At 40.9% G+C, this 27876-nt stretch overlaps 1 protein-coding gene across 3 annotated transcripts; it reads right to left on the bottom strand.

The window, feature by feature from the left end:
- Positions 1–7648: 7648 nt before the first annotated feature.
- Positions 7649–15378, bottom strand: CRTAP (cartilage associated protein). Of its 3 annotated transcripts, XM_032237597.1 has the most exons (7): positions 14829–15378; positions 13008–13157; positions 12386–12557; positions 10842–10970; positions 9912–10057; positions 9604–9687; positions 7649–8191 (listed from the first exon to the last, which is right to left on the bottom strand). In XM_032237597.1, exons 1-7 carry the CDS (start codon positions 15285–15287, stop codon positions 8135–8137), a joined length of 1197 nt encoding a protein of 398 aa, XP_032093488.1. In that variant the 5' UTR covers positions 15288–15378; the 3' UTR covers positions 7649–8134. The 3 variants fall into 3 exon arrangements, with proteins under 3 accessions (XP_032093488.1, XP_032093489.1, XP_032093490.1); XM_032237598.1 differs by lacking the exon at positions 9604–9687; XM_032237599.1 differs by lacking the exon at positions 10842–10970.
- Between the last annotated feature and the right edge of the window lie 12498 nt (positions 15379–27876).

Here is a 27876-nt window from a genome sequence, read left to right as displayed (position 1 = left end):
TCCACATGTGTACTGGACCCGTGCCCCTCCTGGCTGGTTGTTAACAGCAGATAGGTGACATGGGGCTGGATCCAGGCGGTTGTTACCGCCTCCCTTCGGGAGGGGGTCTTTCCCCCCCGCACTTAAGGCGGCGGTGGTGAGACCCCTCCTGAAGAAACCATCTTTGGATCCAGCCGTTCTTAACAATTATCGTCCAGTCTCCAACCTCCCCTTTGTGGGGAAGGTTGTTGAGAAGGTGATGGCCTTTCAGCTCCAGCGGTCCTTGGAGGAAGCCAGCTATCTTGACCCATTCCAGTCCGGCTTCAGGCCTGGCTACAGCACAGAAACCGCTTTGGTCGCATTGACCGATGACCTCTGGAGAGCCAGGGACAGAGGCTACACCTCTATCCTGGTTCTCCTTGACCTCTCGGCGGCTTTCGATACCATCGACCATGGTATCCTTCTGCGACGACTGCGGGAGGTGGGGGTGGGAGGCACTGTTTTGCAGTGGTTCTCCTCTTACCTCTCGGACAGGTCGCAGTCGGTGTTAGTTGGAGGGCAGAGATCGACCCCTAGGCCCCTAACATATGGGGTGCCGCAGGGTTCAGTCCTGTCCCCCCTGCTTTTCAACATCTACATGAAACCGCTGGGCGAGATCATTTGGCGGCACGGGATAAAATACCACCAGTATGCGGACGATACCCAGTTGTATCTGTCCGCCCCGTGCCAGCTCAATGAAGCGGTGGACGTGATGAACCAGGGACTTGAAGCTGTTAGGGACTGGATGAGGGCTAACAAACTCGTGCTCAACCCAGATAAGACCGAGTGGCTGTTGTGTTTCCCTCCCACCAATTTGGCAAGTATTCCATCTCTCAGGCTGGGGGGTCAAATTTTACACCCCTCAGATAGGGTCCGCAACTTGGGAGTCCTCCTGGACCCACAGCTGACTTTCGAACATCATTTGTCAGCTGTGACCAGGGGGGCATTTTCCCAGGTTCGCCTGGTACATCAGTTGCGCCCCTACCTGAATTGGGAGGCTCTCACAACAGTCACTCGAGCCCTTGTGACCTCTAGGCGGGAATACTGCAATGTGCTCTACATGGGGCTGCCCTTGAAGAGTATTCGGCGACTTCAGCTAGTCCAGAATGCGGCTGCGCGAGCGATTGTGGGTGCACCTCGTTTCACCCACATAACACCTATCCTCCGCAAGCTGCACTGGCTACCTGTCGATCTCCGGGTACGCTTCAAGGTGCTACTTGTCACCCATAAAGCCCCTCATGGTAGTGGATCTGGGTACTTGAGAGACCACCTACTGCCAATTACCTCCACGCGACCTATTAGATCTCACCGATTAGGCCTCCTCCGAGTTCCATCTGCCGGTCAGTGCCGACTGGCAACCACGCGGAGGAGAGCCTTCTCGGTAGCAGCTCCGACCCTATGGAATGATCTCCCCGTGGAGATTCGGACCCTCACCACCCTCCAGACCTTCCGCACAGCCCTCAGAATCTGGCTATCCCGTCAGGCCTGGGACTAAGATTGTAACCCGCCCGAATGGTATGAATGTTGTGTTTTTAATTATGTATTGTCTTATATGTTAAAAGTTTGTCTTTCTCCCCCCTTCCCTTTTTAAGTTGTGAGCCGCCCTGAGTCCCCCCAGGGAAAAGGGCGGCATATAAATAAACTCAATACCAATACCAATACCTCGACCGTCTGCTGCCTGCCATAGCCCCAGATAGTTAGGTAGATTTAGGTAGATATAGGTATAGGCTTAGGTTTAGATATAGATAGATATAGATAGTTAATTAGATTTATAGTTTAGGTATAGGATTATAATTAGGATTAGAATTAGGATTAAGGCCAGGGTTGGAGCAGGGCTAGGAGTGATAGATGATGGCAGCCGTAGGGGCCAAGACTCGGCTTTGTGGAAATTGGCGCCCTTTACCCCATCTTCCGGAGCAGGTCAGGCCAGTCCCAGACATTGGCCCCCCAGACTTTGCCCCCCCAGACATTGGACCTTGCTCAACCTTAGGAGAGGGAGAAGAACTACTCTCCGGCACGTGGTCCACTAATCTTTCCTTGTATTTGGAGGGCTTAAGACTGGAAAGCTACTGTTTGTCAATACCGGACCCCTATTGCTTACCCTCTCCGTTTACAGCCACTTTGCACACCATTGACTCTGGACCTGTGGCCTTGGAAGTTCTTCTGAGGCACAGAGGAGGGGAGAACAGCGGAGCAGCTCACCCTCCATCTGCACATCATTGTCTTACATCGCACTAGCGCAGTGCTCCGCGAATTTTTAGGAATGTAGTGTGAATGGTATGCTTGGCTGATGTTTGTACCCACCTTTTAAACCTCATATTGTTGTATTTTTTGTGTTTAATTAATATATGTGGGGAATGCATGGGTGAATGTCTGTGTGTGTATGAGAGGATTGAGAGTACAGCCTGGTGCCTCCTCCACTGAGTGCTATTGCAGAAGTGGTAGGGGGCCCAGGCCTACCTCCCGTTCCAGAATGAGTGATAAAAATCGCCTGCTGGATGGTGCGGAGGCTGTGGGAGGGGTTATGGGGTCTACGGTTGCGGGGGTGGGCCGGAGCATTACGGTCACTATGGGGAGGGGCAGGTACGACAGGAACTTCAGGGCTAGCCATTACCGGGGAAGGAGGGTTCGCTACATCACAGAGATCCCCCCCTTCCAGCCCTGTTAGTTCCACTCCAGGGCCAGGTGGCGAGAACTGTCAGGGCCCTGGCCTCAGGCTGTTGTTGCTAAATGCTAGGTCTGTGGTTCACAAAGCTCCCCTTGTCCGGGACCTAATTTTAGACGAGGGGGCAGACCTGGCATGTATTACTGAAACCTGGCTGGGCCCGGAGGGAGGAGTCCCCCTCACCGAAATGTCCTCAAGTCAGTAGCAGAGTTAGCGGTAGAGTTCCCCAGGCTTATGGTTCTGGGGGATTTCAACCTGCCTACACTTGGTGAACGCTCTGACGGGGCGCAGGAGTTCATGGCTTCCATGACAGCCATGGACTTGACCCAAGTAATTCGGGGTTCGACTCATTCAGCTGGTCACATGCTTGACCCCGTATTTCTTTCGGAGCAGTGGAGATGTGATCTAGAGTTGAAGGGCATCAAAACCTTGCCCTTGTCATGGTCTGATCACTTCCTACTGAGGCTTGACTTTCAGAAACCAATCCCCCACTGTAGGGAGGGGGAACCGAATAGGTGGTTCCGCCCCAGGCGCCTTATGGACCCTATGGGATTTCAGACGGCGCTTGGAGAAATACCTGACACTATCGTCCATAATCCGGTGGAGTCCTTAGTCGCTGCCTGGAATACAGCGGGGGCGGGGGCTCTAAACCGGATTGCGCCTTTGCGACCTCTCCGAGGCAGCGGATCCAGGAGCGCTCCTTGGTTCACCGAGGAACTCCGGGAGATGAAGCACCAAAAGAGACGCCTAGAGTGCTGCTGGAGAGCCAGTAAATCTGAGTCAGACCGAGCACTGATGAGAGCCTTTATTAGAGCCTATCTCATGGCAATACGAGCGGCGAAATGTTCGCATTTTGCCGCCCTTATTGCATCCGCTGAATCGCGCCCAGCCGCCTTGTTTAGAATAACCCGCTCCCTCTTGAAAGGGAGGGATGCAGATGACCCTTTACAAGGAAGAGCTGAGGAATTTGTTCAGTATTTAACGGATAAGTCGCTCAGATTCGGACAGCGCTGGACTCCAATTGCACGATACCAGCCGAGGTACCGGGGGAAGGTCTTGAGCATACTTTATGGATTGAGTTTCAACGTGCTTCTCCTGAGGAAGTGGACAAGGCCATGGGAGTGGTGAGTGCCTCCACCTGTATACTGGACCCGTGTTCCTCCTGTCTGGTCTCGACCAGCAGGGAGGTGACACGTGGCTGGATCCGGACGATAGTTAACACCTCTCTCCAGGAGGGAATCTTGCCGCCCCTCCTAAAGGATGCGGTGGTGAGACCCCTCCTGAAGAAACCGTCTCTGGACCCAGCCATTCTGAGCAACTATCGTCCAGTCTCCAACCTTCCCTTTGTTGGGAAGGTTGTTGAGAAGGTGGTGGCCTCTCAACTCCGACGGTCCTTGCATGAAGCCGATTACCTAGACTCCTTTCAGTCGGGCTTCAGGCCTGGCTACAGCACGAAAACTGCTTTGGTCACGCTGATCGATGATCTCTGGCGGGCCAGGGATAGGGGTCACCCCTCTATCCTTGTGCTCCTTGACCTCTCAGTGGCCTTCGATACCATCGACCATGGTATCCTTCTGCAGCGGTTGCGAGAAGTGGGAGTGGGAGGCACCGTTCTTCGGTGGTTCTCCTCCTACCTCTCGGACAGGTCGCAGTCGGTGTTAGTCGGAGGGCAGAGATCGACTCCAAGGCCCCTCAATTACGGGGTGCCGCAGGGTTCGGTCCTGTCCCCCCTCCTATTTAACATCTACATGAAGCCGCTTGGTGAGATCATACGCCGGCACGGGATTAAGTACCACCAATATGCAGACAACACACAGTTGTATCTGTCTGCCCCGTGCCAACTCAGCGAAGCAGTAGAAGTGATGTGCCAGTGTCTGGAGGCTGTTAGGGTCTGGATGGGAGTGAACAAGTTGGCACTCAATCCAGACAAGACCGAGTGGCTTCTGATGTTCCCTCCCAAATTATTCCATCTCTCAGGCTGGGGGGTGAAATTATACGCCCCTCAGAGAGGGTTCGCAATTTGGGAGTCCTCCTGGATCCCCAGCTGACTTTAGAACACCATTTGTCGGCTGTGACCAGGGGGACCTTTGCCCAGGTTCGCCTGGTGCACCAATTGCGACCCTACCTGGATCGGGAGGCCCTTCAGACAGTCACTCACGCCCTTGTGACCTCAAGACTGGATTATTGTAATGCGCTCTACATGGGGCTGCCCTTGAAGAGTGTTTGAAGACTTCAGTTACTCCAGAATGCAGCCGCGCGAGTGATTGTGGGTGCACCCAGGTACACCCACGTCACACCTATCCTCCGCGAGCTGCACTGGCTACCCATTAGTCTCCAAATTCGCTTCAAGGTGCTGGTCGCTACCTATAAAGCCCTACATGGCATCGGACCTGGGTACCTGAGAGACCGCCTCCTGCCGATTACCTCCCATAGACCGATTAGATCTCACAGGTTAGGTCTCCTCCGGATTCCATCCACCAGCCAATGTCGGCTGGCGACCCCCCGGGGGAGAGCCTTCTCTGTTGCAGCTCCAGCCCTCTGGAATGATCTCCCCGTTGAGATCCGGACACTTACTACCCTCCCAGCCTTCCGCAAAGCCACCAAGTCCTGGCTGCTCCAGCAGGCCGGGGGGCTTGTGAAACATCCAGCCCCACGGAAATTGTGAATGTTGCGGTTTTTGTTTTAAAGTGTTGTCTTTGTCCAGTTTTCCCCTTCCCTTGTCTATTGTGAGCCGCCCGGAGTCCTTCTGGAGTGGGCGGCATACAAGACAAATAAATAAATAATAAACTTATATATGGCAAATATGGCATGCGAAGCCATATTTGCCAACATGCATGCTGTCAGCTCTGGTGTGCATGCACACACTGGCCAGCTAATTTTCGCCTTCCAGAGGGCAAGGGGAGGCCATTTTCGCCTTCCACAGGCTTCAGGAAAGCCTCCAGATCCTGGGGAGGGCAATAGCAAGGCCCAATGGGTCAACCGGAAGTTCAGAAACTTTTCTGAAAACAGCCTCCCCTGGGCAGTGGTTGGTTCCTAGTGGTTCGGCTGAACTGGTAGTGATATGGTGGCCTGGGTTGCTGGGACCGGCAGCGACCCAGGGCTACCACGCCCCCAATCTAGTTCCCTCATTGCTGTCGCTGCTCTCGCTATCTTGTTTTTTAGTTCTGCGCATGGGCAGAACAATTTAAATTGAACTGCACATGAGCATGCATTGCAGATTCAGCATGTGTGCGCAAAGCATGTGCATGCAGGTGAACTGGCAGTAAAGCTGGGCAGAACCCACCCATGGCCCCCCAGAGGCACTCTAGAAACCGGAAACGGATTGTTTCTGAACTTCCAGTTGGCCCGTTGGGCCTGTTTTTCGTCTTCCCCAGGCTTCAGGAAATCCTCCTGAAGTGGGCAGGGCACATTGAACTGTGGGTGTGGATAGTGCGTGCACACAATTTTGGCACGCCTATACAAAGGTTTGCCATCACTGAGATAAAGATACTCCTTATGAATCTTTTGCTGCCATCTAGTGGTCAACTGATCTACTTACCTTAATTAACCTTTTAAAAAGGTTGTGTAAACAGGTAAATCTTGACTTACAACCACAATTGAGAACTGAATTGTTGTTAAACAAATCACCTGTAATTGTTAAATTAATAACGTTTGTTAAGCACATTTGGTTTCCCCATTGATTTTGCTTGTCAGAAGCCAGTTGGGAAGGTTGCAAATGATGATCACACATGACTCTGGGACACTGCAACCATCATAAATACATGCCAATTGCCAAGCACCAGAATTTTGATTATGTGATTGTGGGAATGCTGAGAAGTTTGTAAATGAGAATAACAATTATAAGTCACTTTTTCCAGTGCCATTGTAACTTCAAACAATCATTTAATAATGGTTGGAAGTTGAGGGCTACCTGTACACAGCTTTAGTCAGAAAAAAAATCATTAGAAATTTTTCAACTAAAAAACAAGATGGCGATGGCAGTGACGGAGTCAGCCACAGCAACAAGGGAACTGTTTTGGGGGCGTTGCAGGCCTGTGTCGGTTCAGCCGAACCGGTAGGAACCCACCACTGGCTGGGGGAGGCTGTTTTCACCCTCCCCAGACTTCAGGAAAGCCTCCGGAGCCTGGGGAGGGGGAAAAACAAGCCCAATGGGACAATGAATCTTCTGGACAATGTGCAAATTCACCTTGATATACCTACTTTTCTAAAGTTTAGCTCCTTTGCAGTTATATTAATTACTGGATGCATACAGTGAACCATAACCGTTTTGTTTTAACTCTAATTTAAAAATATAGCCAGCCATCTTACTTTTCTTCTGTGATTAACGCCTTAGGTGAAAATTTTGAAAGAAAATCTTGTAGCATCTTTTAGATTCACTAAAATCACAAACTTCAATGGGCTTTTTTTCCCTGCACTCAATTTATAGCCAATTTAGAGTGCAGGCCTATGGATCTCTACTTAGAAAAAGGCTCTAAGTTCAAGGAACTGACTTCAAAATACAGGTAGTCCTCAACTTACAACCATAGTTGAGTCTGACAATTATGGTTGTCAGACTTGATGGTTTTAAAGCAGATCATCACATGATATTTTTTTCAGTGGTTGCTAAGCACAGGCTATGGTCATAAATGAATGCAGCAGTCATTAAGCAAACCCATTGTTTGCTATTGGGCAGACTTTGGAAACTGGAAATAAAGTCTGGTTTCAGGAAAAAATGTCTTAGACTGACATCAAATGCCCACAGAGCCCTACAAACAGCTGCAAAACTTCCAAAGTGGGATCATGTGACTGCGAGAGGCTGGGATGGCCATCGTAGCTTTGGAATCAGATCATAGGATGAGGGCTACATGTAAGTTTGAACATGTAAGCTTGTAAGTATATGATTGCAGCTTCAGCTATTTCAAAGTAAGTGCTTGTGGCTCAAGACTTTATTTAAATACACTGTGCAATATAATACATAAAGAATCCTTTAAAATTATAGAGTTGTGTCTTTATTTATTTGAAGGATTTATTTTCTATTCTTTATTTGAAAACTCTTTTCATACAGAACAAATCACAAAGATCCATATCTCTCATCAAAATCCCATTTAAATCACAATGCCTTTGCTCAATAGAATGACTAGAAAAAATTGCTCAAAATGTTCCACATTGTTCTATTTTTACTTGTTTAAACTTCATTTTTATCTCTTTATTTTTTATGATTGAGAGCTGTCTAAAGTAGCCCCATAGTGAGATAGGTGGCAAAGAAATTTAATAATAATAATTTTTAAAAGGAAATAAAGAAAACAAGTTTAAGCTGAATGACAAGATAGAAAATTAATAGGACGAGTCAGGCATCTTATGAAGCTTGATAAAGACTGGAGGTATTTATAAATCTGAGCTAAAAACGATGCATGAAAATACTTAGATGCAAAGGTGAATATTCGCTTCTTAACCCTCTTTACTTGTTAAAAGTCACTGTGTTCCATCTTCTACTTCCAGGAGTTCATCAAGGTATTCTATGACTTCATCCTAGGATATGTTATCACAAAAAAATAGGTTAATATTTTAAAAGTTTAGTTTTTGAGACAAATTTCTATTTTTGAAAATAAAATAAAATAAAATATAGAACTGACATTAATGCTGGAATAACCAGTTTGGTTTAATGATTAATCTTTTGGCCAGAAACCAGGAAACAGAGTTCTAGTTCCACCTTAGGCATGAAAACTGCTGGGTGACCTTGGCCTATCACCGTGATGGCGAACCTATGGCATGCGTGCCAGAGGTGGCACACAAAGCCCTCTCTGCTGCCACACATGCTGTTGCCCCAGGTCAGATCTCCGTGGCGTTTCTTTGGTGAGCTTCTGTTTCCCTGCAAACGATGAAACAGAAGCTCATAAAAGAAAAATAACTTACCTCTGCCATGCTGCCGATGTTAGGATGCCCCACCTCCCACTCGCCAGCTGGTCCTCGGGTCTCTGCTGTGCATGTTTGTGCGCACACCTTTCAGTTTGGGCATATGGGCGTACACAGTTTATGAACTTGGTGCCATCAATGGCCTATCACTTTCTCCCAATTTCTGAAATGCACTATTGTTTTTAATTTATATAAAGCTTTCAAATGTAAAACTCTTTGAAAAGCTACGCATACAACTTGACAGCAAGAACCCATAAACGAAATAGAGGCTAGAAAAGCAAAATGGCAAGGAAAAATGGCAATTATCATGGCAAAAAAGTTACTTTTCCTTATATCTCTTTGATCTAACAAGAGATAATTGGAAATCATGCATAATTAGTTACATGGCATTATTTTTTCATGGCCTATTTCTCTGCCATTAAAGGTAGTTTGATATGTCACAATATAATACAAGTAGTCCTCAAATTCAACCATTCACTTAGTGGCCATTTGAAGGTGCAATGGTGCTGAAAAAAAGTGACTTATAACTGTTTTTCACACTTACATTGCAGCATCCCCATGATTACGTTATTCAAACTTTAGATGCCTGGCAACTAGCATGTATTTATGAAGATTGCTATTTCCAGAATCATGTAATAAACCTTTTGTGACCTTCTGACAAACAAAGTCAATGGGAAAGCCAGGTTCATTTAACAACTGTGTTACTAACTTAAGAACTGCAGTGATTCACTTAACCATTGTGGCAAAAGCACATCAAATGGGGCAAAGTTTATTTAATAACTGTCTTGCTTAGCAACAGAAATTTGGGACTTGATTATGGATGAAGTTGAGGACTACCTTATAGGCATGGAGAAATGCCTATAAGAAAGAAAGAGAAAATATTGTGTTTTAATTTCAACATGTCAATATTTAAAAGCAAAGTCAGAAGTGGAAAAACAAGGATGGGGATTGTGGTTCATTACCAACCTATAACCTGATCTTTAGTTTCTTTTTAAAATATTAATTTTGCTTTAATTTGCTTTACTTACTTCTTCATCATCCATCACATACTCTTTAGCAAATTCATACATTTCTTTCTGAAGCATTGTTACATTGTAATATTGAATAGCTTCCTAGAAAAAGAGCAGCAAAACTATGTGTCATATTAAAATCCAAACACTGTTTAAAGTCTCAAGGTCAACATGGCAAGACTCGAAAAAATAAGCCTATTCTCATACTGTATGTCAATGCTAATCATGCTACTCCAGAAGTCTAGAATTTATGATAGACTTATTAGTCAATCAAACAGAATGTGCTACTTTTCTTTCTAGACTGTAATAGGCCAACATTTACTTACAGCTCTAGGGTGGAAATTTTCATCTGTGAGTCCCCATTTATCTTTATGATATTGGTAATAGACAAGATTCTGTTTCATCACTTCATCTTTCTGGTCGAAAAGCATGTAACTAGCAACACATGGAGCTGCATTCTTCAAATCATTCACTGAATTAAATACGCAATAAATCAAGTCAACTTCTCAGAAAGGTAGTATTATAAAAACATACCGTATACAAATATAATATTTTATTAAACACTTTCATCTGAAATCAGATCTCATGACTGAAATGTGAAACACGGACAATGAGCCCTCCCGTGTTGCCTCTGTGCGTCCTTGTGATTGACAATGCGGCAGGTGGTGTGCAGGACCAGGGAAGACGCTGCTTCTGTGGGAAAGCTGATGGGAAAGGGAGAATGGAGGAGGGGGGGGGAATGTGTAGCCCTTTGAAGCCTGCCTTTCCCATGTTCTCTGGCCAGATCGAGCATGGCTGCTCCAACCACAAATTGCCTATAACTTGCCTATAAATGCCAATATGCACTAACGGTATATGAATTGCACATAGTAATAAACAGCACAATCTTATAACAAATAACCTGACAGTACCTAATCCAGCATTCAAGACATCAATAACTTAGATTTCTGAAATAACCAAGCCTTAACAAACTTTTGGAAAGCCATGAATATTGGAAGAGGGGGGAATCATCTTCATAGGGAAATGATTCTATAGTAGAGACTCCTGTAAAAAAAAATATCCACCTTTGTACTGCTTTCCACTAGGAGCAGACAAAATTGTGGATATGATTATATAATTGAAGCCCTGTCACCCTGAATAAATATTTATGGAAAAACAAGAACAGGAGGCTTCAATTGCATCTTGGCTTTTCAGCTCTCATCCAGACATCTTTGCTAGGGTCAGTTTCAGCTTAAGAACAAAACGCTTTAACTTACATTTATAATAGGCAAACTGCAAGTAGTGATACATAGTTGCCACAAATTTTTCCACAACGTAGCCCCCTATGACAGGTGTCAGATCAATTTCACATCTCAGTTTGCACTTAAGAACTTCAGTATAGTGATCTAAAAATAAAATCTGAACATTACTTAGTTTACTAATTGACTGTCAAAAACAATACTGTGAATTTAGAGTACAGTACTTAATGCTTGAAAGTCAGTAGGACATGCCAATGTTTAATTTTTGGGATGAAAAAATATTTAATAAACAAATAAGCATACATTCTCAAAATCACCTGACACTGGCATGACAAATTCCTTGAACAAGTCATCAGTAGTTTAACTATTAAAAATAATTCTGAATGTATTAGAACTATGCAGGGTTTCAAATAATCATTCTGATTCATTTTCTTCTGACTGAGATACTAAACTGCCACAACACAGGTCTCTTTCCACTTCTTTTCCAATTGAATTAATTTGGCCCATTTCAGTATTTCAGTTTGAGGCACAGAGTTCTTATTTTCCAACTTTTTCCCAAGATTTTTTTCTCAAAATTAAGGACTGCAATAATGACTGAAGCCAACACTAGAGATACAGCAGATCTACTCTAAACAATATGCATAAGAATTGCTTTGTTAGCATTTCATGGTAATTCAAGCAAGTAGGATAACATTCAAAACTGTTGTGACATTTGGACACAGAAAATAAATTTACTATTTGCTTTAATCCAGAAAGCTGGAAACTATAATGTTTGGAAAAAGGAAATCAAATTCAGAAAAAATATTGCTGATTTCTTCCCTCAGATTGTTTCACCCTGTCCAAATTATCCCTCACAAAACTTTCTGCACAAATTTGAATATGGGAATCTAAAAGAGAGGAATAGGAACATGCAGGGCTAACTTTCTCAATCAATACCTTCTGCCCTACCACTTCTTATAGCTGTATTTCCAATAATTAAGGAGGTAATTAAATATTATGCTGTCTAATTACTATGGTTTTGATCTCAATTTCAGTCAAAACTTGTTTTTACAGATTGGTTTCTTGACTGATTTTTCTCTCTCCAATCTGGATTATAATTATTCATTGGCCTATTTTAGGTCTTGTGAATAATGTGTCATCATACTGTATGACTAATTCATACAATAAATAGGTAGAACAGAAATAAAGAAAAGGAACAATTTTGTGCAGAAGCAGAATATTTCTTATATAATGTATTGTGATTATAAATATTATATTTAGACTTCTTTTATGTCAGAAAGGGACATATAGAAATTCATGTTTTTTTATAAAATACATACTGTATATGTAGGCCTAATTTATGTTTTAAACAAACTTCTTCATCTGCATAAGCACTGGAATAATCATATTTATGTCAAATATAAATTACTTCATTTTTAATTCTTATTCTCACACTCCTCCTCTCTCCATTGGCTGAAAACTGATTATTATAATTTTTTATTATATAGTGGGTGTGAAATTTAGAAAGTAAGGATTCTTTCAAGAAATCTTTTCATTATTTTAGAATACAACTGATCACTCACCTGCGATAGACAGATAAAACTCCTTAAAATCTGTGATTTCTCGGGAGCCTTCACAGGCAGCTGTACAATCATCATAGGCTTTGTAGAAATCAGGAAGTGCCAGTTCCATGTCTGAAATTGAAGTCCTCCAGTTTTCTCCATTGTAGGCCCTTACTGCCCTGACAAAGAGAGTCTAAAAGGCAAGAAAAAAACTGAAGGAATGTGACAAACATTTTATTTGAATGATCTAATTTTAAAACACATCACTATAAACTTAGAAAACTTAAATTTTGCTTTGTTTTACCCTCTGTTTTTCTTGAGCAGCAGATCCAAGTAGGTCATTTCTCCAATACATAACTTATCAATTACACTCCCCGCCCCCATGAAACTTACATTGCCTTAGATTTATGGAGACTTCTAATAAAGTCCTGTATTAAAGAATTTACTTTCCACTAATATTTTGAAATTAGCAAATTAAATGTTATGGATTGTCAAGGGACCAAAATTAGGCATTTTTAACAATAAAACTATTATTAACATTTACAAATGAAAATAAGAAATTATGGGAGGCTTAAATTATTATTTTTATATATTTTTACAGAATATACTGAGAAATGTTCATAAACAAGGGTAGAAACTATACCTCATACGATTTGATTTCTAAATCTTTAATATAATCTTCAGCATCAGGCATGCTTTTGTAATATGCCATATTCCTTTTCATCATTTCATCATCCGGATGTTTCAGAAGAAATGTATGTGCAGCTGCAACAGCTTTTGGAAAATTGTTTGCCTATTGAAAAAGGATTTGAAATGTTTATTTATATTTTATATTCCCTTCATGGATTACTGCTTTGTCGTGGTGAAGGAGCTTGTGTAGCTCAATGAAGCTATGAGCTATTTCATGCAGGGCCACCCAAGATGGACAGGTCATAGCAGAGAGCTCTGACAAAATGTGATCTACTGGAGAAGGAAATGGCAACCCACTCCAGTATCTTTGCCATGAAAACCCCATGGACAGTACCAAATCTGATGCTGGAAGATGAGCCCCTCAGGTTGGAAAGTGTCCAATATGCTACTAGGGAAGAGCAGAGGGCTAGTACTACTAGAGCCAGAAAGAGTGAAGCAATTGGGCCAAAGCCGAATGGACACTCAGCTGTGAATATATCTGGTGGTGAAAGGAAAGTCTGATGCTGTAAAGATCTATACTCCATAGGAACCTGGAATGTAAGTTCCATGAATCAAGGCAAGCTGGACGTGTCAAATGAGATGACAAGACTGAACATCGACATCTTAGGAATCAGTGAACTAAAATGGACAGGAATAGGAGAATTTAATTCAGATGACCATCATATATACTATTGTGGGCAAAAATCCCTCAGAAGAAATGGAGTAGTCTTCATAGTCAATAAAAGAGTAGGAAAAGCAATACTGGGATACAATCCCCAAAATGACAGAATGATCTCAGTTCGAATCCAAGGCAAACCATTCAACATCACAGTAGTCCAAGTCTATGCCCCAACCATTGGTGCTGAAGAGGATGAAATTGACCAGTTCTATGAAATACAGCACCTTATAGAATTAACACAAAAAATGATGTCCTTATCATCATGGGGGATTGGAATGCTAAAGTAGGAAGACAAAAGATAACTGGTAAAATAAGCAAGTTTGGCCTTGGAGTACAAAATGAAGCAGGGCACAGGCTGATAGAAACAGAAAAATAACAATTGGATGAAGAATTAAGGAAAAGGAACTGATGGGCCTAAGAGACCACAAAGATTATTAAATTCCACATTTGACAATGGCAAGTTCAAAGCCGTTGTATGACATGCAAGAAAAATAAACCTGCATGCAGGTGGACAGTGTTTCTTAACCTTAGCAGCTTTAGGATGCATGGACTTCAATTCTCAGAATTCCCCAGTCAACATTGAAATCCTGGCAGACAAATCCACACTTTAAGTAGATGAAGTTGAGAAAGAGATTCAAAATATTAAGTCTACCACCCAATAGAAAGTTCTAAAGTTTTTCAGTAAAAAGTAAAACATAAGCCTGAAATTCAAAGTTGGTGATAGATGAACATTGAATTTATCTGAATGCACATTTGATTGTAAAATGACCCTTCCTTTGTAATGATACCGAGTGGGTTGTCACAAATCTTTGTTCCAGAAAAATATAAATGATTCAGCTATAATTTTCACCTGCTTATATATTTTGTTTCTTCTAAATGCATAGCAGTGAAAAATAATTAAACTTTTCCAATATAGACATGATGTAGGATTAGGGAAAACACCTGCTGGATTTCTGCCTTCCTGTTTAAAATGCCTCAATTTAACACACGGGGAAAAAACTAAAAGTGCGGAATGCTTTGTAATCAGAAAGCTCCGGATTTCATGAAAACTTTAGAAAGAGGGGGACGCAGAAGAGGGACACGCCGTGGCAACGGGCTGCGCGAACGAGCGGCTACCTTGAAGTAGGCGAACTGCAAGAACTTGTAAGGATCGCGGCGCTGGAATTCTTCCAGGACTTCCCGGCTAGGCTGAGACTGGCGGAAGGCCGGCAGCCCTTGCTTGCAGCGCTTCAGGCACTGCGTTCTGCGTAGTATGTCACCGAAATAGCGCAGCTCCGGGAAACCGTGGAAACGGTAGGCCTCCTTCTCTTCCTCCATGCGGACAGAACTACAGTTGAGGTGACAGAAGGCCTCGCTGTCCCGCAGAAGGCGATAGAGCCGCAGGCTCATCTCCAGGTAGCTCACGCTCTCGGGCCAGTTCTCATTGCTGTATTGGTCCAGGCCGTAGCGGTAGGCAGACTCCAAGGGCATCAGTTCGTCGCGCGGGAAACTCCTGAAGCTGTAGCGCTCATACTGAGGCCGCACCCCAGCCCAGAGGAGGCAGAGAGTGGCCACGAATAGCCGGCGATTCCACATTTTCCTCAGTTTAGAGAACAACCGGACACCACGTAGCAAGAGGAAGAGAGAGAAAACTTCAGCCTTCCCGTCCGACTCGGAGAACCAGGCGGGGATCCTGAAGGATTGACGTACAGTTGAACCCCTCCTCCTGACGCGCGCTGGGAAGGTCGCACATTTTGGGGAGAAACAGATGGAGAAAACCAACTATCCTAAGGGATCTCGCTTAGGAGGATCGGCATAGTCGGGTACTTTAGGAAGCAACGTGCAAGAAGACTGACCTTGTCCTAACTTTTATATCTCAATGATGGATCTTTCTTGTCTTCTGCTTTTCCTCAAACAATAGAGATGGTTGGAGGCAGCATTTCAAAGGGCGTGCTTCAAAAAACCCCAAAATGAGCCTAAACATACAGACAGTCTTTGACTTACAATAACAATTGAGCCCAAAATTTCTGTTGCTAAGTGAGACATTTGTTAAATGAGTTTTGCCCTTTTACAACCTTTCTTGCTACATTTGTTAAGTGAATCACTATATTTATTAAGTTAGTAACATGGTTGTTAAGTGAATCTGGCTTCCCCATTTACTTGCCAGAAAGTCTCACAAGGTGATCACATGACCTCAGTACACCGCAACTGTCTTAAATATGAACCAGTTGCCAAACATCTGAATTCTGGTCATGTGACCATGGAAATACTACAATGGTGTAAGTGTGAAAAATGGTCATGTCACTTTTTTCAGTGCTATAACGTTGAATGGTCACTAAATGAACTGTTGTAAGTCAATGACTCTTTGTATTTATTTTCTGTTTATGTATATCTATTCACTTATACCAGTATTTCTCAGCATCAACAAATTTAAGATGCATAATTTCAACTCTTAAGTTTGAAATACACTGAATTAAATTCATGACCCGTCAAAACCGCGGTCCACAAAAGCGCGCTCGACAAAAGCGCGCATTTGACGTCATCACAGCGCAACGAAAAAAATTAAAAATTGAAATAAAAATAAAATTAAAGCAAACAGATTCACATAAAGGTAAGGGTTAGGTTTAGGGTTAGGGTTAGGGTTAGGGTTAGGGTTAGGTTAAGGGTTAGGGTTAGGTTTAGAGCGTTAGGGTTACGTTTAGCGTTAGGTTAAGGGTTAGGTTTAGGGTTAGATTTAGGGTTAGGTTAAGGGTTAGGTTTAGGGTTAGGTTTGGGGGGGTTAGGGTAAGGTTTTCGCTTTATTTTTACATTTATCGATCACAGCGCGATGTTTTCGTCGCGCTGTGATGATGTCACGTACGCGCTTTCGTCGAGCGCACTTTTGTCTACCGCGGTTTTGTGGTGGAACCAATTAAATTAGTACCAACTATTTCTGGTGCTCTGAAGTTGAGTTTGATTCCTAAAGGTTTATGACATCTCCTCTGATGCTCTCTAGATCTATTGGACTACCACTGCCAGAATTCCCACTAGCCATGCAGGAAAGCCTGGAACTTGCTAATGGACATATGCAATATTTGGGGAAAAAAATCAGATATATGTTAGCATCTCCTATTGTCCCAAAAGTGCTTTTTCCAAAAGACAAGTGGGTTTTTTCTTTCAAAATGTTTAGCTTCTTGATGAGAAGCTTCTTCGGTTCTGACTGAATGGTTGGGAATTGAAGGTGTGGAACCTTCTTGATTCGGCTGAAAGGAGTCAGCAGTTTAAAAAAAGTTGCATTAACCCATTTGCATTCTGCAGATACAGCTACAGATTCTGATTCAGCTGGCTCTTGAGGATAAACCTCCAAGTGGCCTCTATGGCTCTGTGAAAGCTAATCATCCCATTCCCCACCCATCAGTTAGAACTGAAGAAGCTTCTTGGATGAGAAGTGAAAATATTTTCAATGAAAAAAAACCCCAAATCTTTTGGAAAAGCACCCTTGGGACTATTATGACTTGGATGATTGATAATCTCCATAGACATCTGTTTTCATTGTCCTATTTTTGTTAAGAAGGAAGAAAATGTGGCTGATAACCTTATATGTACACTTTTGACAGATGGCAATCCAAACGCTTCTTGAAAGCTTCCAGTGATAAAGCTCCCACAATTTTTTGACAGCAACTGTTCCATAGGTTGATTGCTCTCACTGTTAGAAAATTTCTCCTTATTTCCGGGTTCAACCTCTCCTTGATAATTTCCATCCATTATTCCTTGTCTGGCCTTCCATGTGCTTTGGAGAATAGCTTGATCTCCTCCTCTGTGGCAGCCCCTCAAATATTGGAACACTGCTACCATGTCTCCTCTGGTCCTTCTCTTCACTAGACTAGCCATGCCTACACCATTCACCATATGTTTTACCTCCAGTCCCCTAATCATCTTGGTTGCTTTCCTCTTCACACTTTCTAGAGTCTCAACACCTTTTTATGTAATGACCAAAACTGGATGCAATATTCTAGGTGTGGTCTTACTAAGGCTTTATAGAGTGGTATTAGTACCTCCCTTGATCTTGATTGTATCTCTCTATTAATGCAATTTAGGATTGCATTGGCTTTTTTGACTGCTGCTGCACACTGTTGGCTCATATTTAATTGGTTGTCCACTAAGACTCCAAGATTCCTCTCACAGTTACTGCTATTAAACCTGGTTTCACCCAGTGTATATGTGTATGTTTGGTTTTTCTTGCCTAAGTGTAAGACTTTACTTTTCTCTATATTGGATTTCATTTTGTTAGATAGGGCCCTTTGTTCAAGTCTGTCAAGATCCTTATGGATCTTGAGCCTATCATCTAGGGCAGAGGTATCAAACGCATGTCATCATGGCAGCATCATGTGATGTATCAGGACTTCCCCCTCCCCTTTGCTAAACCAGTTGGGAGCAGGACCAGCATGTGATGCATCGGCCCATGGGCCGTGAGTTTCATACCCCTGATCTAGGGAGTTGGCTATTCCTGCCAGTTTCGTATCATCTGCAAATTTGTTAAGTTCCCCTTCTTTTCCCTCATCTAAGTTGTTTATGAAGACAGAACCTTGTGGTACCCCACTGCATACTTCTTTCCATGTAGATGAAGTACCATCAAGGACTACTTGTTGAGTATGGTTTGTAAGCCAGTTACAAATCTATCTCATGGTGATGCTATCTATCCCACTTTTTTCTAGCATACCAATAAGTAGCTTGTGGTCTACTTTGCCAAATGCCTTGCTGAAGTCTAAGTATATTATTTCCATTGTATTTCGGTGGTCTACTAATATAGTCACTTGTTGAAGAATGAAATAAGATTGGTTTGGCACAATCTGTTTTTAACAAACCCATGCTGACTTCTAATTAATACCCGTTTCTAGATATTGGCAGATCTGTTTTTTATTATCTTTTCCAGTAACTTCTGGGGTATTGGTGTTAGGCTGATTGGTCTATAGTTTTTTGGGGTCTGTTTTTACCCCCCTTTTTTGAAGACGGGACCCATGTCAGCTCTTCCAGTCCTCTGGTATTCCCTGTGCTCCAGGATTTTTGAAAGACATGGTAAAAGTACAAGTTTATTAGCAATGTCATATTGGCACAGCTGATGAAAACCAAACTCTGTCGGACTCAGGGTTTTCCCCACCTAATAAAAAACCCAAAGTTCTTGCCCAGGTCACACATCCATCATATGGTCCAATCAGGACGCAGTCCCAACTGGCTTTTGTCCACGCCCAGGGCCAGATTTTCCTATAGGCTAACTAGGCTTCAGTCTAGGGCCTCAAGATTTAGAGGGGCCTACATTCAAATTGTTAGGAAAATTAAAATTACACTATTCTAAAAACAGTGAACACTAAAACACTGAACCGAAAATAAGGAGAAATTCTACGCATATGACTAATAAACATAAAAATGTATTGGTTAAGATCGTTCCAGCGCCGCGGCAGTTGGGGAGCCCGCCCATGTTCCCGGCACTGGTGGTCGGGCGAGAGGCGTGGCCGCTCCTAGTAGCCGCCCCATTGACGCAGAGCCCACCAGCGGCCAGGCAGGTGAGGGCGAGGGGGCAGAGCTGGGCAGTTGAGCGCAGCAGGGGAGGCGGCTGGCCTTGCTGCCTTTGCCGCAGAGCAGAGCCGCTCTCCGTCGGGAGGCCAGCTATATATATTGTTACATATTGATATATATCACAGTAATGATGTATTTTATTGTCTCTCATGTAATTTACAAACTTAAAAATGGGAGGTGAAAGGGCCTCATAAGTGGAATAGCCTAGGGCCTCTTTTCATCTAAATCCGGCCCTGTCCATGGCCCTCTAACACTTGATAGAGCATCCATGGCTCCCTCAGGAAAGAATGCTATTTTGCATCCCCCAGCTATCTCTATCTCCCCCCTCATGTTCCCTTAACTCCACCCGGCCTTGCTGTGGCTGCCCTGAAGATGCTCCCAAAATGGATTCAGGGTGACAGAGTTAGCCTGCTGCCTGTTATTTCTTTGCCTCTCAATAATTTTCTTTATTTTTTAATATAACAATTCCATCTCCAATTAAAGTGTGTCATTAGCATTGATTCTATATTAAAATGATAATATTAAACATAATAATCATATTTGCTTCTTTCTGTTAACATATATTCTTTATTTCACTAATCTTTTTCTTTTCTTTACCTGTTTCTAACTTCAATTTTTCTTATCTAACCATTGATAAAATAAGTCCCATCTCATGTAATATTCAGTTTGTTCTTTCTCCTTAATTGCTAGCATTAATCTATTAATCTATTCATTTCGGCACATTGTAATATTTTCTTGATCACAGTCTCATCTTCACTTTTCCAATTTTGTGCAAATACAATTCTAGCTGTAGTTAATATGGGAATAATTAAATATGCATTCCCCTTATTATATTTTTTGGGTAAAATCCCCAACAAGAATATTTTTGGTTTTAAATCAATATGCTGCTTTATTATTTTTTCCAGCCCTGTATGTATTTTTGTCCAATATTTTTTTGCATATGAGCATGTCCACCATATATGATAATATGACCCAGGTACTTGTTGGCACTTCCAGCATTTCGCTGACTTATCTTTAAACATCTTTTCCAACCTCACTGGTGCAAAATGCCATCTATAAAACATCTTATATAAATTTTCTTTGTATGCAGTTGACATTGTTAATTTATAGTTTCTGCCATTTATTTATTGTATAACCAAAGTTTTTTGTCCATATTATCTTTGTCTCCTTCACTTGTTGTTCTTCCAATTTCATGCCTAATTAGTAGCTGTATGTTTTCTTTATCAATTTTTCTTCTGTCTCTGTTAATATCTTGTCTAATTCTTGTAGTTCATTATAAAAACCACATAGTTTAACATTTTTCTCATATCTAGAATGTATCTGCACTTGTGAATACCATGCCAAATCAATCCCTTGATCGCTCAATTCTTGTTTAGTTTTGAGTTCCCCCTTTTCATTCAAAATGTCTTTGTACCTAACAATATTTTCCATGTTAATAACATTTGGGTGAATCATTGCTTCCATTGTTGAAAGCCAAACTGGTATCCTCAAGTAATGTTGTTCTCTAATCTTCTCCCACTCTAACAATAATGTATTCCTAATATAATGTCTTTGAAAGTAAACATGTATTTTATTTTTCCCAAACCACAAGAAAGTATGCCAGCCCAACTGCAAATCATGCCCCTCCAAAGTCAATAGTCTTGTATGCCTCAATACAATCCATTCTTTCACCCATGTGAGTACCGCAGCCTGATAATACAATTCCCAATTCGGTAAGCCAAAGCCTCCTCTCTCGAATCCTGAAGCATTTTAAAGCTTATTCTTGCTTTTTCCCCTTGCCAGATATATCTTAATATTTATTTATTGAGTTCCTCATAGTATTCTTTTTATAATTTTATCAGAATTGTTTGAAATAGGTATAGTAGTCTTGGTACAATATTGTATTTTATTGTAGCTATTCTTCTTACCAGTGATAATTGTAGATTTTTCCATTTCTCCAAATCTATGTTATTTTGTTGCACCAGTTTATAATAATTATCTTTCTTAATAGTTACACATCTTGCTATCAGGTTAATCCCTAAGTATTTTATTTTCTTAGTAATCTGCATATCTATTTTTTCATTAACTCTTTTTTCTACATATCTGTAAGTTTTTTAACTAATATCTTAATTTTCTCTTTATTTATTTTCAATCCTGCCACATTGCCATATTCCTCTATTATTATTATTTTTATTAATTTAGGCCCCAATTCTTGTGGATCTTCCAGAATGAAGACTAAATTATCTGCAAATGCCTGCAATTTATATTTTTCCTTTTTTTAGTTCCATACATTTTATCTCTATGTCTTGTCCACTATTTCTGTTTAATACTTCCAGTATCAATATAAATAATAGTGGAGACAGGGGACATCGTTTGTCTTGTATCTTTTTTAATGTTAACCTTTCTGTCATATTTCCATTTACCATCATCTTTACTGTTTGCTTATAATATATTGCCTTAATAAATCTCCCCCCAAAGTCCATATCTTTTAACAGTGCCAGCATAAATTGTCAGTTCACGTTATCAAATGATTTCTGTATGTATAGAAAAATCAACACCATTTGCTTCCTGGATGTGCTTTATAGTACTCCAGTATATTTAAAATTATTCTCATATTCTCTTTCATTTGTCTCATAGGTAAAAATCCATTTTGATCAGAATGTATAAATTCATTTAAGAACATTTTTGGTCTTTCTGCTATTATTGAGGCATATATTTTATAGTCAGCATTCAATAAGGATATCGGTCTGTAATCTTTTATCTGTTGTAAAACTGAATCTTCTTTTGGTATGAGAGTGATATATGCTTCCATCCATGAATTTGATACTTTAGCTTCTAGCAGTAGTTCATTGCACACTTCCAGCATTGGTATACTTATAATATTTTGTAGGTCTTTATAGAGTTCTGCTGGTAGACCATCTGGACCTGGTGTTTTATCATTCATTTGTCTTTTAATGGCTTTTGTTAATTCCATCATTTTTATATGTTCATCTATCATAGCTTTCATTGTTTTAGGTATTTTAGGTAATTCCGCTTTTTCTAAGTGTTGTTTTTTTTAAATCTTCTGAAACTGTCTCTTGATCATATAATTTTTCATGGTAATTTTGGATCATTTTATTTTTAATGGTGAAGGTTTCCTTCCTCATCCACTAATTGGTGTATAATTTTTTTCCTTTCTCCTTTTTCAATTTGTATGCCAGCCATCTTTCTGGTTTATTTGCACTTTCAAATAAATTTTGTTTAGCAGTTTTGATTTTTTTGTGCTAATTCTTCTTTATGAATTAAATGCAACTTATGTTTGATTAATTAAGTTATTAATTAATTATGTTTTATTAACATTTGGTTTTTTAGATTCTTTTTTGTGGTTCCTTTTGTAGGTCTCTAACATCTAAGAGTTGAGGTGGCGCAGTGATTAGGGTGCAGTACTGCAGGCCACTTCAGCTGACTGTTATTTGCAGTTTAGCGGTTCAAATCTCACCGGCTCAAGGTTGACTCAGCCTTCCATCCTTCCGAGGTGGGTGAAATGAGGACCCGGATTGTTGGGGCATATGCTGACTCTGTAAACCACTTAGAGAGGGCTGAAAGCCCTATGAAGCAGTATTTAAGTCTAACTGCTATTGCTATCTTATATTCTTTTCCTAATATCTTTTGGTTTTGTTCTTATTTTTCCTTCCCATATAAGTTGTAGGTAAACTTCTAATATATGCCTTATGTCAGACTTGGAAGCCATCTTTTAGATGGTTCAGTGATTTATGTTGACATCATCTACTCCCCTTCCTAGCCCATGGTGGAAGTTGAGGAAGCCACAGAAAAAGAGCACCAGCTGGGGGCCTGGCATAGAAAACCGACATTCAAGTGAAGCCTGCAGCTGGATCTGATCCTGCAAGGCAAAGCTGCGGGAGTCACCCCACTTCAAAAGATGCACAAATGGGTGCGGGACATGCCCAGACCCTCTCGAGTGGAATGCCAAAGCAGATGCACTGCGAGTGCTCCAGAGAATGGGGATTCCTGACACCGTCACGCAGCCAATCGCTAGCCGGTCTCCTGGAGCAGTGACCAATTCAGTGTGAGCAGTGCTACTCAACCCCTTGGCACTGAACAGCCCAGGTGGACATTGGCACAGCCTACATTCATCTTCCTGGGCCAGGAAGTTACAGCACAGCTGACATAATCCCTCAACAGGTCGCAGCCCAGCAACAGGTGCCTGTGATCCTGCAACAGGTTCTGTCCCAGCAGCAGATACCAGGCCAGCAACATGCACAAGCTCAGCAGGAGGCCCCGCCAGCCTCTCCCCCTTCACAATTCCGGCCAATGTTTGACAGGACTCCAAGGAGGCTAGCCTATTTTCTCAACTGAATCTGGGTTCACATTGACCAGTATGGAGATCAATACCCATCTGATCAGGAATTCATTTCTGCCATCACTGATGACCTGAATGAAGAAGAACTGGTGGAATGGATAGCTGAGCTGAGCTTCACAACAAAGAAGCCCCTGAGCTAGAAGATGCCGACAAGTTTGTCCAGCTGATGTGGACTCGATTTGAGAATGTGGCCCATTGAGTGGAAGCCGAGTCTCAGATTAAGGCCCTGAAGCAAGCTGTCTGACCCCGAAAACATTAACTTGGGAATTTCTGAGACTAGTCAGAAAACTGAGAGACTGGCCAGAACACCTCGTAGTATATACTTTTTTTTTTTCAGGTTCAAAAGTTTTATTTTCTTTTAAAACAAACATTTCATCATTCCTCAATCAGTAAGACATTGGAGTACAATTTTTTGTGTGTCAAAATGGTTCTAGTTTACCACCGAATTCTTGTCTAGCCTAATGTATACCCCTCCCTCCCTCCACCCTCCTCCCCAACCCCCCTCCTCCTCCCCCCCCCAACTTCCCAGAACCCGTACACGGTATGGATTTTTAACAAACACAGTCTAAAATCTATTGAGAAAAAAGAAATTAAGAAATTAATGACATCTCTACATTGATCTCAGCTTCTTCTTGCTGAGCTAGCTTTAAACAATTTAAATCATTTCTGATCTTAAGCATAGGCTAACTGGAATTTCTTGGTCCTGTATTTATTTTGTATATAGTCAATCCATTTTTTCCAGTCTCGTCTATATCTCTCATTTGAGTGATCTTTAAGATATGCCGATATTTTAGCCATCTCGGCTAAGTTTGTAACTTTCAATGTCCATTCTTGAATTGTAGGCAAGTCTTCCTTCTTCCAGTATTGCGCCAGCAACAGTCTTGCTGCCGTTATTAGGTGCAGAATCAAGTTAGTCTCTACCACTGTAAAGTCAGTACATACACCTAGTAAGAATAACTGAGGAGTAAACTTTATCCTTCTTTTAAAGATATTTTGCATAATCCACCATATTTTTATCCAGAATGCCTTAACCTTTTGGCAGGTCCACCATATATGATAATATGTAGTATCGAGAGAACCACACCTCCAACATTTAGGCTGTACATTCGGCTACATAGAAGCCAGCTTTTTAGGATCTAAATGCCATCTATAGAACATCTTATAAAAATTTTCTCTCAGGTTTTGAGCTTGTGTGAATTTCACATTTGTTACCCATATTCTTTCCCATGTATCCAACATTATTGGTTCTTCAATATTTTGAGCCCACTTTATCATACAGTCTTTAACTAATTCTGTTTCCGAATCCATCTGTATTAATACATTATATATCCTCTGTATATGCATTAAGCTTTGATCTCTTATTTGTTTAAACAAATTATCTTCAGCTTGGATAAAACCAATTTTTTTAATCTATTTTCCACCTGGCCTGTAATTGCCCATAGTGGAACCATGTTTGAACTACCTTCTCCTCTTTTAATACCTCTAAAGATTTTTGTTGTAGTACCCCCCTTTCCAAAATGAGAAGCTGTCTATAGGTAGTTCTATCCTGTTTTTGTGCTATGTTCATATTTTCAATTGCATGTCTAGGAATTGCCCACATGGGTATCTTGTCATTTAATTTATATTGGTATTTTTTCCAGACCCGCAGTAAAGCATTTCTTAAAATATGACTTTTAAACTTCTTATCCAATTTTTTGTTGAATAACAGGTAAGCATGCCAACCATATACCAGATCGTGTCCCTCGATATTCAGTATTCTATCGTTAGTTAAATGAGTCCAATCACTAATTACAGATAGCACCACTGCATCGTAATATAATTTTAGGTTAGGTAATTTCAAGCCTCCTCTCTCACATACATCTTGCATTATTTTCATCTTTACCCTCGGCTTCTTTCCTGCCCATACAAATTTGTTGATACCCTTCTGCCATTCTAAAAGATTCGCATCTTTTTTAAGTATAGGTAACATTTGGAAGAGAAATAAAAATTTTGGTAAAATGTTCATTTTCACTGCCGCTATCCTACCCAGCAAAGATAAGTGCAATTTCTCCCATTTTTCATCTCTATCTATATACTATGCCAAAGTGGTTCATAATTATGCTTATATAATTTCCCGTTTGAGGTTAAAATATTGACTCCAAGATATTTGACTTTTTTGACTACCTCACATCCTAGCATCCCTCCTAGTTCTTCCTTTTGTTTAGTATTCATATTTATAGCTAATATTTTGGTTTTTCCTAAATTTATTTTAAAACCAGATACTTGACCATATTGATTAATTGTATTCATTAAGACCATACTGGATTCCTGCAGTTATTCCAATATTATGACCAAATCATCCGCAAAAGCATGCACTCTGTATTCTTGCTGCCTAATCTTGATCCCTTTTAGACCATCCAAGCCCCGTATTTTATTCAACAATACTTCCAAAGTTATAATAAACAATAGTGGGGACAAAGGGCAGCCCTGTCTTGTACCTTTTCCAATTTGAAAAGAGTCTGTTAAACTTCCATTGACTATAATTTGTGCTGTTTGCTGTTGGTATATTGCTTTAATTGACTGTAAAAAATTATCTCTTATCTGCATTTTTTGCAATATCTTCAACAGAAATTGCCAATTAACTCGATCAAAGGCCTTCTCAGCATCCAAGAATATAAATGCAGCAGGGATCTGGTTGTTCTTTCCCAAATATTCTAATGCATTAATAATTAATCTGACATTACTTTTCATCTGTCTCCCCTGTATAAAACCTGTTTGGTCAGTGTGTATCAATTGTTGAATAACCAGCATTAACCTATTTGCTAGTATTTTAGTAAAAATTTTATAATCTACATTAAGTAATGAGATAGGTCTATAATTTTTTGGTTGGGTAGTATCTTGATCTTCTTTGGGTATCAAAGATATAAACGCTGTCTTCCAAGATGGAGGCACTTTACCTTCCGTTTGAATCTTATTAAATAATTCTCTAAGAGATTCTACCATTTCTAACTGTAAATTTTTATAGTAAACCGCTGTCAAACCGTCTGTACCTGGTGCTTTCCCTAACTTTAATTGCTTAATTACCTGCAAAATTTCCCCCGAGGTTATTGGTTGATTCAATTTTTGCCTGTGCTCTTCTCTAACTAAAGGTATTTTCTCTTTATCTAAATATTTATCTATATCTAGACCATTAATTTTATCCCCTTTATACAATTCTGTAAAAAATTCCCAAAATGCCTTTTGAATCTCTTCCTGTTGAAACACCTCCTTTCCCCTGTAAATCAGTTTAGATATATTTCAAGTTTTCCTTTTTTTCCTAATCTGATAAGCTAACCATCTGCCAGGTTTGTTTGCGTTACAAAAGGTATTGTGTTTTGCATATAATAAATTAGTGGCTACCTGGTCAGAGATCAACATGTCAAATTGAGATTTTAATATGGTGATAGCTTCCTTAACCTTTGTATCGCCTGGATTCATTGTTAACTCTAACTCTTTTCTCTTAATTTCCTCTTCCAATTATGTTCGTTTTAGCCCGTTTATATCTATGTGTTTTATTTATATTCATCAGCACTCCTCTCATATACATTTTGCTTGCATCCCATATGAATTCCATAGATGTACCCTTATTCATATTCAAAACAAAATATTCAGATAACAATTTTTTACAATCATTAATATACTTTTCATATCTAAATACGTTTTCATTCAATCTCCAAGACCTTCTTGCCTGCACTACCCTTCCCAACTCCATCCAAACTGGGTTATGATCCGAAAGGACCCTAGCCACAATCTTTGTCTTCTTGACCCTAGAAAGCAAATCATTAGTGATTAGTATAAAATCAATCCTTGAAAGGGATTGATGTCTATCAGAGAAGAAAGTGAAATCATATTCCTCTGCATTTCTTTCTCGCCAAATATCTCTCAATTCAAAGTCGTCCATCATGTCAAAAAAAGGTTTGGGTAGCTTTGCTCGCATCTTAGTATTTGGGCGAGAAGTCTTCTTATCTCTCTTAGTGTCTATCACACCATTCCAATCACCCAATAGTATACAGGACCTATAGTCCCACTGTACTAATTTGGCATGAAGATTTCTATAGAATCCATATTGCTGTTGATTAGGAGCATAAATTCCCAAAAGTAATGTCTTTTTCCCTTCTAGGATTAGGTTTAACGTGATATATCTTCCGAAGGGATCTGCTTCAATTAATTCAGCTTTCATGTCTTTTCTTAAGTATACAACTATATCATTCTTCTTTTCCATAGCAGAAGCTACAAAATGTTGACCAAGTTTTGAGTTAATCAGATATTTTTGAT

This window comes from Thamnophis elegans, chromosome Z, assembly GCF_009769535.1.
Source record: "Thamnophis elegans isolate rThaEle1 chromosome Z, rThaEle1.pri, whole genome shotgun sequence".
Lineage (NCBI taxonomy): Eukaryota > Metazoa > Chordata > Lepidosauria > Squamata > Colubridae > Thamnophis > Thamnophis elegans.
This window is presented reverse-complemented; position numbering and strand designations above follow the sequence as displayed.